This window comes from Protomyctophum bolini (genome assembly GCF_963924005.1).
Source record: "Protomyctophum bolini genome assembly, chromosome: 3".
NCBI lineage: Eukaryota > Metazoa > Chordata > Actinopteri > Myctophiformes > Myctophidae > Protomyctophum > Protomyctophum bolini.
This window is the reverse complement of record NC_137864.1, coordinates 22,513,626-22,526,125: the sequence shown is the minus strand read 5'-3', so window position 1 is coordinate 22,526,125 and position 12,500 is coordinate 22,513,626. Positions and strand designations below refer to the sequence as shown.

General features: G+C 43.0%; 1 protein-coding gene across 3 annotated transcripts in view; it reads left to right on the top strand.

Annotated features, from left to right (window-relative positions):
• Nucleotides 1-12,500, top strand: part of ctnna2 (catenin (cadherin-associated protein), alpha 2) — a gene marked incomplete at its 5' end in the record, with an annotated part of 495,295 nt that overhangs the window by 445,741 nt on the left and 37,054 nt on the right. For all 3 annotated transcript variants that reach the window (XM_080759408.1, XM_080759409.1, XM_080759407.1), the window contains one exon: nucleotides 3,556-3,669. In XM_080759408.1, the coding sequence (XP_080615534.1) occupies nucleotides 3,556-3,669 (114 nt within the window). The remainder of the gene's footprint in view (nucleotides 1-3,555; nucleotides 3,670-12,500) is intronic.

Genomic DNA, 12,500 nt, shown 5'->3' with positions numbered 1-12,500 from the left:
CGTTTTTATTCAGTTTTCCTCAGTGACAAAACGTGGTGGACGTTTTTGTAGTCATTGTCTTTAGGTGCGTTCAGATTTGGATGGTTAGAGCGGCGTGATTACATACAAAGTCAATGCAAAGACGGGAAGTTGCGCGAGCGCCGCAAATGGGTGCTGCGCGACCTGGCGCAGCACAAACGGGCTGCATGAGCCCTCACTCCTTTTTGTTGCACATCGCGACGGTGGATTATTTTTCGGTTCGACAACAAGCTATATGGGACTATTTTCATGGGGATTTTCATGGATCAAAGGCGCAAATACTTTGGCGTTATGCTCCAAAGGTAATTAAACAATCCCGGCAGCCTCGGTATATGTCATATATTAATATAAAGCCCTCAAATTAAAGGCCAGAGAAAAAAGGTGAGTTTTAAGAAGGGGCTTAAAAATCTCGATGTATGACATATAAGACAGTGGCATTGACCAGTGAAATTCACTGTTCCTCTTTTTCTATATTGTTCTCCTTTTTTCCCTTTTTTAAAAGCCAGCATGACATTTTCCAAACATGCGATAATAGAAAAACATGATGAGGTCATGCATGGTTAACTTTAAGAAGTGGACTTTAATATCTACTATGTACAGTACATCCCTTAATCCCTTTTCATACATAGCTCATGGCAACTTTAAGAAGTGGACTTTAATATCTACTATGTACAGTACATCCCTTAATCCCTTTTCATACATAGACGTACACAGCTCATGGCAATTATTTTACTCAACTTTACACATTCTGGAAAGTTTCCCGGTGCTGTGGACAACAAAATGATGATGATAATATAATAATAAACAGGAAAAGAAGAGAGAATCTAATTATGGGCAACATAATTAGATGTTGGTAAATAAATAATGAATAAAAACAGGCAGCTTTGAACTGCCTGCGACCAACTGGCCTCGTAATCTCCTCCAAAAGTTCAATTACTTTCCGAAGCTACAACTTGAAGGATTCCAGATTTCCCCTGTTGTATATAACATCCTAATGCACGCTGTGACAATGAATGTATGGGCTCCATCTCTAATGGGCTGAGTGTGTATTTACTATTTGTATGTGTTTGGTGTATTTTCTTCCTCTAATACAACAAGCTGGATTATTGGTCCTTCTTTGGAATTCTGAAGACAGCTATAGGTCGCCCTTATGCTCAGTCTGGTGGATTTACAGAATCCAAGTCTTATAACTCCCAACTATACTTTGAAAGTTTGATATGGTCTTGAGAAGCATTGTGGTACATTTTAATGAAAAAATAAACTGTGAGAACAGTTTCTGCCTCGTGTCTGTGTGTCTGTGTATCCGCTCCAACAGCCACAGTCAGGCAGATAGATAGCAGTATGATGGAGCAATAAACAGAGTCTTTTCTTGAAAGTGGAGAATAATTGTCTTTGCAAGCCAATATCAACAAAGTTTCTGAGTCCTCCTCCTCCCACACTTGGCAGTGCCGCTGTATTTTGGCCAAAGGCAACAGGAATAAAATGCCATGTAATTTAGTTATTTACTGTAGTAACCTTGAACAGCAATTATGTAATTTACTTGTTTATAAAGAGAAAAGGTTGTGATGTGGATTTAACGCCAGTTAATCTTTTTTGATTAACTTACAGTCCTAAGATTGATGCTGTTAATTAGACAAAACAGAATGTAGAATTTTGACATTTAGCACAACAAAGCTCTTATTCAAAGCGACTTACCGAGCGCAAGATCAGAGTATGTGTTTAATAAGACAATATGATTTATATCGTATTATTTTGTGTTTCTTAAAATTCCCTTTTGTTGTTGTTGACGTACAAATATACACTTATATTAAAATTTAAAAAATTAACAGGAAATGCAGTATAAAGAAAGTAAAAAAGTGGAAAATATGTACAGTATGAGGAGAAAGTGGTTGACTTTATTTACAGGGGCCAGTTTTGAATTGCAGCCATCCGTAGGTGCCCTTTGAGAGCGGTTTTGAAGTCTAGGGATTAACATGTCTTAACACATTTAGTACCGGAACTGCATCAAAATAAAGGCGTTGCTTGCGCCGGAGTAATCGCCAGAGTAGTGATCGCTTCCATTTTGAAAGCCATGAACCGGAAATACTTTCTTAAAAAAGTTGACTGACAAAGTGCCATCACAATCTCCGATCATCTTAATATATTTATATACGCTACAAAAAGAGTTCATATTTTGCGGGAGAGACGGATGAGGAGCAGAAACGCAGCGCCAGCATATCGATCCATTCATCACCACGGAGAGCGCCCTGGATGAGGAGAAACGAGTCATTCTTTCCGCCGCGCTAACATGGGAGTCAATGACAAGCTAATAGTTTCACAGAGCGTTAGCATACGGCAAGCGAAAAGCGAAATGCCAAAAAAAAAAAAAGTAATTATTCGGAATATTATTATCTCGCCCCGTGTCGTTTGGACGTCGCTAGGACGTCCACAGACGTCTAAGGCACCTCTCGGTTCCAATCCTTATGACGTTTCAGGACGTATTATGTACAAAATGTGTTAATGGCTGTTGGTAGGACGTTCCACATTCTTGTGGCATAGGAGCGGAATTAATTTAATCCCTTGTTTGAGCTGAACCTGGGTTGCACGTGGTGGTTTGTTAACCGAACTCCCTCTGGTGTTGTGAGAGTGGACTTCTGGCGACCGCAACCTTGAACAAACAATGATGTAAAGGACTTGAAAACCCTGCAGTGAAGGTCAGATCGATGAATTATTCAGGGTTAGATCTAAACTGTTTTAATTATGGGACATCTCTAGATGTCATAAGCCGTGTCAGAATTATGTGTTCACCGTTCAATCTCACAAGGAGAATTTACGGCAGCTACACAGAGGAGCTTGAAGGGTGACATTGTAACCTCCACCATAGGCTTTACGTTGAGGACAAAGATAACCTCCACCATAGGCTTTACGTTGAGGACAAAGATAACCTCCACCATAGGCTTTACGTTGTGGACAAAGATAACCTCCACCATAGGCTTTACGTTGTGGACAAAGATAACCTCCACCATAGGCTTTACATTGTGGACAAAGATAACCTCCACCATAGGCTTTACGTTGTGGACAAAGATAACCTCCACCATAGGCTTTACGTTGTGGACAAAGATAACCTCCACCATAGGCTTTACGTTGTGGACAAAGATAACCTCCACCATAGGCTTTACGTTGTGGACAAAGATAACCTCCACCATAGGCTTTACGTTGAGGACAAAGATAACCTCCACCATAGGCTTTCCACCTCGGAGGAAAGCCTGGTCTGTGTTCCAAACCCGCCGTGTGAATTAACCGCTCTGGAGCGGTTTGTAGTCATCAGGATGGTAATTTACATCATGTCCATTGTCAAATGGACTTTGCCCTGGACTGGCAAAGTCCATTGTCATAATATGTGACATCACAGTCAGCAGGGAAATCAGAGCACTTGTTTGAGCCAGAAAACCTCTGACCACAGAAAATCTATACTAAATTTAAACCATGTTGTTGTCACACCCCTACCCCCCCCCCCCCCCCCCCCCCCCCTCTCTCCCTCTATAACCCCACATCCAGACACCTGAGGAACTGGAGGACGACTCTGACTTTGAGCAGGAGGACTATGACGCTCGCAGCAGGACCAGCGTCCAGACTGAGGACGACCAGCTCATCGCTGGACAAAGTGCACGGGTGAGTCTACTCTTCACAGACCGCTGTATAGAGTCTGGAACTATACACCTTACAGGGTGAGTCTACTCTTCACAGACTGCTGTATAGAGTCTGGAACTATACACCTTACAGGGTGAGTCTACTCTTCACAGACCGCTGTATAGAGTCTGGAACTATACACCTTACAGGGTGAGTCTACTCTTCACAGACCGCTGTATAGAGTCTGGAACTATACACCTTACAGGGTGAGTCTACTCTTCACAGACTGCTGTATAGAGTCTGGAACTATACACCCTACAGGGTGAGCCTCCTCTGCATAGACCGCTGTATAGAGTCTGGAACTATACACCTTCTAGGGTGAGCCTCCTCTGCACAGACTGCTGTATAGAGTCTGGAACTATACACCTTACAGGGTGAGTCTACTCTTCACAGACTGCTGTATAGAGTCTGGAACTATACACCTTACAGGGTGAGCCTACTCTGCACAGACCGCTGTATAGAGTCTGGAACTACACCTATACACGGGTGAGTGCACAATGGATTCAACCACCACTGATTTCAGTTATTTTTGATTCCATAGAGGCCTTTTCTGTGAAAGAATGCTGCTGCGCACCGAAAATAGCACATCTGCAAGCAGATCTACAAGCTTGTAGATTGGCTTTTTTCTGCCGATACAGATTTTCCAGTTCCGATATTTATATTTATAGAACACGTTAATGCCATATTGTACAATAGTACAATATCCCAAAATCACAGACAATTTCCAGTCTAATATCATGATATGGATATAATATTGATACTTTGATGTCCCGATCACGTTCTTTTGGCTTCCATTCATTCCATCCATACATTGTTCTACCCACTGTTGGCTGTCTGAATATATATATATATATATATATATATATATATATATATATATATATATACAAATAAAAGGACATTAAAATGTTGACTTATTATTGCTTATAGCAGCTTTAATGCCTCAAAGCTTTTTATTCCACGAGTTCAAATAAGTCTCCTCTTCACACACACTTTGTATTGTATATATATGTGAACGCTTGTGGTCTAATACTAAAATCAAAATAGCTCTAGGCAAAAAAGGCCAGTTGATTAGTTATGAAATGAACTGTGGCATAGTAAAAAAAAAAAAAACGTGTCGACTCGACTCGCATGATCATCCTCATTGTCTGCCACACCTGTTATGGGCTGATGATTCAACTATAGTTCCACTTAAACCAGTCTGTTATGGGCTGATGATTCAACTATAGTTCCACTTAAACCAGTCTGTTATGGGCTGATGATTCAACTATAGTTCCACTTAAACCAGTCTGTTATGGGCTGATGATTCAACTATAGTTCCACTTAAACCAGTCTGTTATGGGCTGATGATTCAACTATAGTTCCACTTAAACCAGTCTGTTATGGGCTGATGATTCAACTATAGTTCCACTTAAACCAGTCTCTGTTATGGGCTGATGATTCAACTATAGTTCCACTTAAACCAGCATGACAGTCCATTTAAATTACCCTAACACTTGTTTCAAAATTAACCCTGTTTGATCGTGGCAGGTGTAAAATTACCAGGTCACAAAACAAGGAAAGTAATTACCAAATCCCTCTCTCAGATGGCAGCAAGAAACACAAATAGGGTACGACACAGCTACAGTATAGCGCTGTTTGCCAGAGCCTCCATCGTCATTACCGGAGCTCTGGGGCTTTGAGCACATTACACATTTTTCACTTGGGGGTCTGGCTTGAAGAACATTAAGAGGGTATCAGTGCCTTGCTAGCTTGCCGCGGTGAATGGATTGCGGATGGATGGAGGAGTGTGACTTGGCCCTCTGCCTCTACCTGTGTGTGTGTGTGTGTGTGTGTGTGTGTGTGTGTGTGTGTGTGTGTGTGTGTGTGTGTGTGTGTGTGTGTGTGTGTGTGTGTGTGTGTGTGTGTGTGTGTGTGTGTGTGTGTGTGTGTGTGTGTGTGTGTGTGTGTGTGTGTGTGTGTGTGTGTGTGTGTGTGGGGGGGGGGGGGGGGGGGTATACTGCCTAGGGCATCTTCACAGCCAGCGCACAGAGGGCGGTGTTAATGCATCCGGTCATGAAAGAACAAAATAAAGGGGAGACTGAAAGTAACCAATCTTGGACGGTATACTTAGTTTAATCACTGCATGCGCCAACTCTTCTATCTTTCTTTCTTTTTTTCTCCTCCAACCCACTCATGTCACCTCATTTTTTGAATATATCAATCAGTATTTCTTAAAGCCAGATCCTGTAGCAGTTGTTGAGGAGGCGAGGTGGTAGTTGGGAGGCGTTGCTGTCGGGAGGAAATCACCTACATTAACTCAATTTTTGAGGTTTTAGATTATGATTTTCTATCTTCTATTAATCAGTGCTATTGAACACCCTTTACGTCTGTGTGTTGTTTCAAAAGTATGGAACCAGTGAAAAGTAGTACAAAGCGCTTCGGGACAAAACCTCTTAACTCCATTGGACCCTCAAACTAGAGGGAAGCACGGGTCCATAAAATTGGACCCGGTCCGAAAACAGGACCGGTGATATCTGAACCGAACCGCTATGGATCTGAGAAACATTCCAATTGGCCGCAAAAATAATAAGGTTTTCTTCATTTCCTGATTTTTTTTATTTTTATTTTTTCATGAGAAATTAACATTTTTGAGTTAGGTGCTTTCTTCCCGACAGCAGAGATACTCCAAATTAAACCAATCCTGACGGTTCCAGATTTAATCACTGCGCCAACTCCTTTTTCTAACCCACTCATTTCACCTCAGTTTTTACAATATGGACTTTAGAACGTAATAATTACAATTCACGCATGTCTAATTTTGAAACCTATTTTTAAAGTTGAAGGGTTTTGTTAGGAAGGAACGGAGTGCCTCTCTGACATCATAACCGGGGCGTCAGAGTGACATCACCCCTGACATCCCAACACCATAAATATCATTGCCTATACGCAAGCTAAGACGGTTTTAAGCTAAGAAGAACCGAGATCACACAGCAGACCTAGGATTCCATATCAAGATCTCGCTAACGACCGCCGGACATCTATACCAGCTTGCGCTCAAGGGGATATATCTGTCCCTTCCGTACGAGAAGGTTAGATCCCCTCGGCACTATCCCAGACCAGACCTGCCATACTTGGCCTCGGTCACAGGTTTAATATATAAAGCTCGGATCCTCACTGTTATTTCAGGTAACTGCATTTCAGACAATCCGAACGAGACCTGCTGCAATTTGGAATGGATCCAACCCTGCCCGAGGGACAAGTCAATATTTTGGGCCAGAACCGCATTGGTTTTCGGTTCGGCTCTCGGGTGTTCGGTTCCGGATGGACCCGTGCTGCCCTCTACCTCAAACTGTCTGCTATAAAGCAGCTAACTCCACCGCCTCTCCCCTTCTCAAACTGTCTGCTAAAGCAGCTAACTCCACCGCCTCTCCCCCTCTCAAACTGTCTGTTAAAGCAGCTAACTCCAGCCCCTCTCCCCCTCTCAAACTGTCTGTTAAAGCAGCTAACTCCACCGCCTCTCCCCGTCTTATGGAAGTAATTGACAATAATTATATAAAGTCACAACACCAACATTGGTCGTGATGCATTGTTTAAAAAAAATAATAAGGTTTTCTTCAGTTCCTGAAAAATATATATTTTTCATTTTCATGAACTTAAGTGCTTTCTTCCCGACAGCAGAGATACTCCAGGTTCTGTCAAATGAAACCAATCCTGACGGTTCCAGTTTTAATCACTGCGCCAACTCCTTTTTCTTTCATTCTTTCTCTCTCCTCCAACCCACTCATTTGTTAAAGCCAGATCCTGTATGTATAACTATTGATCTATGATCAGTTGTTGAGGAGGCGAGGTGATAGTTGGGGCCGCCATGATTGCATACTCTGTCAGGTTCTTATTCTTCCGTACTACGGCATACGATCTGCAGCCATCGTCGAATGCCAGCGTTCACAAAAGAATAATAGCTGATGGGGAATATAGCCTATACTATACTGGTTCTCAAACTTATTCATGGCAAGATTTAATGGCATTTCTATCTCTGGTACCCCAATTTATATTGTAAAACCACTGTTAATTTAACTCTTAACACCCTTACACCCTCACAGACCCATAAGGGTCCATTTGGTTCCTTATTATCTCTAAATTAGCTAGGGACCCCCTGGAACTCCCTCCCTACTGTATTAAGCTGAGGTGGACTGTGAGTGTTCATTTGTGTCATCGTAACTCTAAAATAGAGTTTTAGTGTGAACCACCAGACCCCTTCATGTGTTGGCTTCACATTAGGGTGTCCTGCAGGAACACTGCGGGGAACCATCGCAGGGCCATCTGAGCTCTGAAAGAATGTCTTCACAACCCACCACACCAAACGGGAGACTCTCAGTTCCTATCTGGCTCTTTATTCCTGGCACTCGGTGTGTTCTGAGTGGGCTGCTCTGCTTGGACAAATATTTGGTGGAACAACCTGTCCATTTGGCATGAAGCACCGATAACACAATCCATGCCAACCTCGAGATATCTCGTGTAAAGTTATTGAAACCATTTTTTATCCAGCTTAAAAACATATATTTTCGACCTCATTTTCTCTTCCAACGCTGGACCCCATATGTGACCAGATTTGACTGAGAGCCTGTCATCACACAAATTCCAACTTTTCACCAGAGGAGAAAAACGTATTATTATTGTTTTTTTCACAAAATGAGTTAATAGCAGACTCTTCACATAAGTGTCCGAGCTGAAATAGACATGTAAATAAGAAATAAATGTTAGATTAATATGGTCGCGCTGACCATATTAATGGTCAGAACACCGCCGCGACTCTGTCTGTCACCACAACGGAGGACAATCACTTCCGGGTCATTCAGCCGGATAAGGCATCTTCTTCTTCTCTGCTTATGTCGTTCATTATCTTGGCACTGGCCTCACGGTAATGGGAGGGAAAAGGTTAAAAGACCATACACTCTAACATCACAAGTGTTCATTTAACTATGAGAGCGCACAACATTTCAAATAATATAACCAAAATGGACCCACCAGGGTTATTCACGACTGCAGCCGCGTATAAACGTTGACCAGTTTTACATCAATCGGCTCATGTGTTTCTATTTGCTCCTTTTTATACTCACCCCATTCACTGCCACTCGTCTTGAATAAAAACTCTCTCTGAGACTCTAAACTTGCTGGGCTCACGCAAATTCAGCCTTGTGATATTCACAGTGCAATTTATTTTCACTAAAATGACATTTTAGCCAAACAAGTTATTGAGCAGGATTTTAATAGGCTTGGAGTCGAGGAAAAAAAAAAACATGTCCCAGCCTTCGGAATCTGCAGTGTTTGATCTCCATCACTATATACGCTGTTGCACTTGGTCATCCGGTGTAGCTCTTCGTTAGATATCCTCTCAGGCCAGTGAAAGGCATCAATCTTCTTCATATCCTACAGTATACACACATGGGATTCGGTTAATAACATGACTCGCGCTGCTGCCTCCTCAAATGGACACAACAGAAAACACATACACGCCTGTACAGAAATTCCGGTAACACCGGATAATAACAGATCTGTTATTATCGGTCAGTTCTATGCCCAGGATGAATGCTCATAGGCGGGTAGGATTAGTGAGCTGACTCAGTCTCCGAAACTTGTTCTAAAACTTCCGGGGGTCATTTTCACAAAATGCATGGATGCACACCCACATTTGTCCCAAACCCCAGTTTGTACAGCATTATGTTCTGAAATAGCTGATTGATTCTATTATTACACACTACTGTAAAACAAAAAGATTCTTGTGTGTGTGTGTGTGTGTGTGTGTGTGTGTGTGTGTGTGTGTGTGTGTGTGTGTGTGTGTGTGTGTGTGTGTGTGTGTGTGTGTGTGTGTGTGTGTGTGTGTGTGTGTGTGTGTGTGTGTGTGTGTGTGTGTGTGTGTGTGTCAGACCATATTGAGCCTTCAGCCTTGTTACAGCCTTGTTCAGGAACAAAAACAATACTCATTTTGTTTTACAGTAGTGTGTAATAGACCACATTGAATCAATCAGCTACTGTATTTCAGAAGATAATGCTGTACAAACTGCACGGTTTGGGACAAAAAAACTAAAGTGTGTTTGTGTCTATGTGGGTGTGCATCCATGCATTTTGTGAAAATGTGGTGCCATTTTTGGTTTGAATGTTAGTTTGTTACAAGCACTGTAGCAACATTTGGTCGGATTCGGATATATATATATATATATGTGTGTGTGTGTGTGTGTGTAACAGACCTTGTTACAGCCTTGTTCAGGAACAAAATAATAATTTAGTTTTACATCAAGCAGTAGTTAATGATGAAATGAATGTGACTTTACTTTGGAGGACAAGCATCTAGTAACTAAATGTTAATTAACTGGTAGTGAATGGATGACAAATGACCCCTGGGGGTCCTCCTGTGACCCCCAGGTTAGCCAGTCCAACATGCGAGACCCCCGGAAGTTTTAGAACCAGTTTCGGAGACCGAGTCAGCTCACTAATCCTACCCACCTATGAGCACTCATCCTGGGCATAGAACTGACCGATAATAACAGATCTACAAACACACCACATTAAGTAACAGGCTTAACTATAGACTACTGATAGATTAACGGAGGTTAAGTAATGCTTAAGTAATACTTAAGCATTAATACTTACGCATTAATTGATTGAAGAAGACAAGTTCATGATAACTAATGAATCACCAAAGCCAAAGCCAGACAAATTAATACACATAATTAAGGCTTAATTAAGGCTTAATTAAGCCTTAATTACGTGTATGAATTTGTCCCTTAAAGTAAAGTGTTAACTTTTTCAGGTCAAGGACCCCCACATAGACAGTAATTAGCCCACGGGCCACTATTTTTAAAGATATGCCAGTGGACCCCTATAAGAGAAGATCTGTTACGGCGCCAACGGTTATTCTCAACCCGTTTTAATGTCAAGGACCCCCAGTTTGACATGCATATTAGTCTACAAACCCCCATGTAATGGCATTTATATCTCTGAGACCCCAAATTTATATTGTAAAATCAATGTTAATTTAACTCTGACCTCACTTCGGGGAACCACTGCTATACACGTCTCTCCCTGAAATGTCAAAGCCCACATGATTTGCTATCATTTGCAGCAAAGTAGTGTTGTTGTAACACACACACACACACACAGCACTGCTATGCTATGCACATCGGCACACATCGGGCCTCAAGCACCTCGTACAGCACACTGATACATTGGCTCATTTTTCAATGCCTCTAGACGCCGTCATTCCCCACAGAGGCTATACATTTCTACACATAATGCAGCACACAGAGGGGCCAGACGAGACGCGTATACGTTCGCTGTAATGTAAACCACGGGTTGATCTGCCTATGTAGCCAGTCAGCCAGCCAGCCGACCGTGGCTGTCATATCAGGATAACGCTGTGATAGATTCACCCTCTCACGGTCATGCCAGGAACACAATGCGTTGCCTCTCTGTTTCTATTCAAACAGACAAGACGAAGCATAATCCACCCCCCCCCCCCCCCTCTCTCTCTCTCTCTAGAGCTGACACAAGCACGCCATGGTTTACAGCCCGTGATCCTCCCGGAGTGGGGCGAGCGGGGTTGCTATCACATATTATACAGGACACTACAGGCATTTCTATACTCTCTCTCTCTCTCTCTCTCTCAACATAGTGTTGTGCACGGGTGTCGCATGCTGAAATAGCTGAAAGTAGCCAATCTACAAGCTTACAACTTGTGAGCATGTAGAAATATCAGCTATTTTTGGTGCACGACATCATAGCGCACAACTAAGCATAGGGTCCTATCTCTCTCTCTCTCTCTCTCTCTCTCTCTCTCTCTCTCTGCGGTCCTTTGTTCCTGCTACAGCTTGCTTATTGCCTTCCCTGTCGTTGCATTCATTCTTATGGAAAAGAAAAGCTGCACTTATCAGACTCCAACAACCGTGGCAGTAAAGACGGCGGGCAAAGCTATAGCACACGAGGGCATGCAGGCCCCCGTACACACGCACACACGCACACACACACACGCACTGTCACTGTCTATTATTAAAGCATGTACTTGCACTGTGCATGTACTGTACGCGACAGACAGAGCGTGTAGAGAGAGAGGGGGGGGGGGGTGGATCAGCCACCCCCTGTTCCCCATGTTCTTTTTTAACACGGTGATTGGATAACACTGTTGATAGGTCATCCATAAAATTGAACTCCTGAGTGTCTGGGGCAGTTTATTTCAAATGAAACAAATTAAAGACATTTTTCGAGACGCCACTCTCACTCTCTCTCTCTCTCTCTCTCTCTCTCTCTCTCTCTCTCTCTCTCTCCTCTCTCTCTCTCTCTCTCTCTCTCTCTACCTCTCTCTCTCTCTCTCTCTCTACCTCTCTCTCTCTCTACCTCCCTCCTGCTAATCCTCGCAGAGACGGCGGGGGTCGAGTCACAGCTAGAGTGTATTGGCAACCGCGTTGCTCTCTCACTCTCTTCTCGGACGGATTTGCCACATAGTGCTAAGCTCCCCGAGGCCTGCACTCCTTGTTGTTATCAGTAAAGCAAGGGAAGAAGGGATTTGGGGATAAGTGAATTCTGGAGAGAAGAGAAAGGAGAGAGCGAGAGAGAGGGGGGGGGGGGGGGGAGGTCGGGGGGGGGGGGGGGGTCACCTATAGTGCCTTCGTTCGCTCCCCAGACGTCCAAATTGAGCTTGTGTGTTTACCCTTCTGCTCTCTGCCTTGTCTTTTGTGTTTAGAACCTCTCTCTCTCTCTCTCTCTCTCTCTCTCTCTCTCTCTCATTTTGTTTCTTTCTTTCGTCTTTCTTTGCCACCGTTTAAGGATTGAATCGGGGC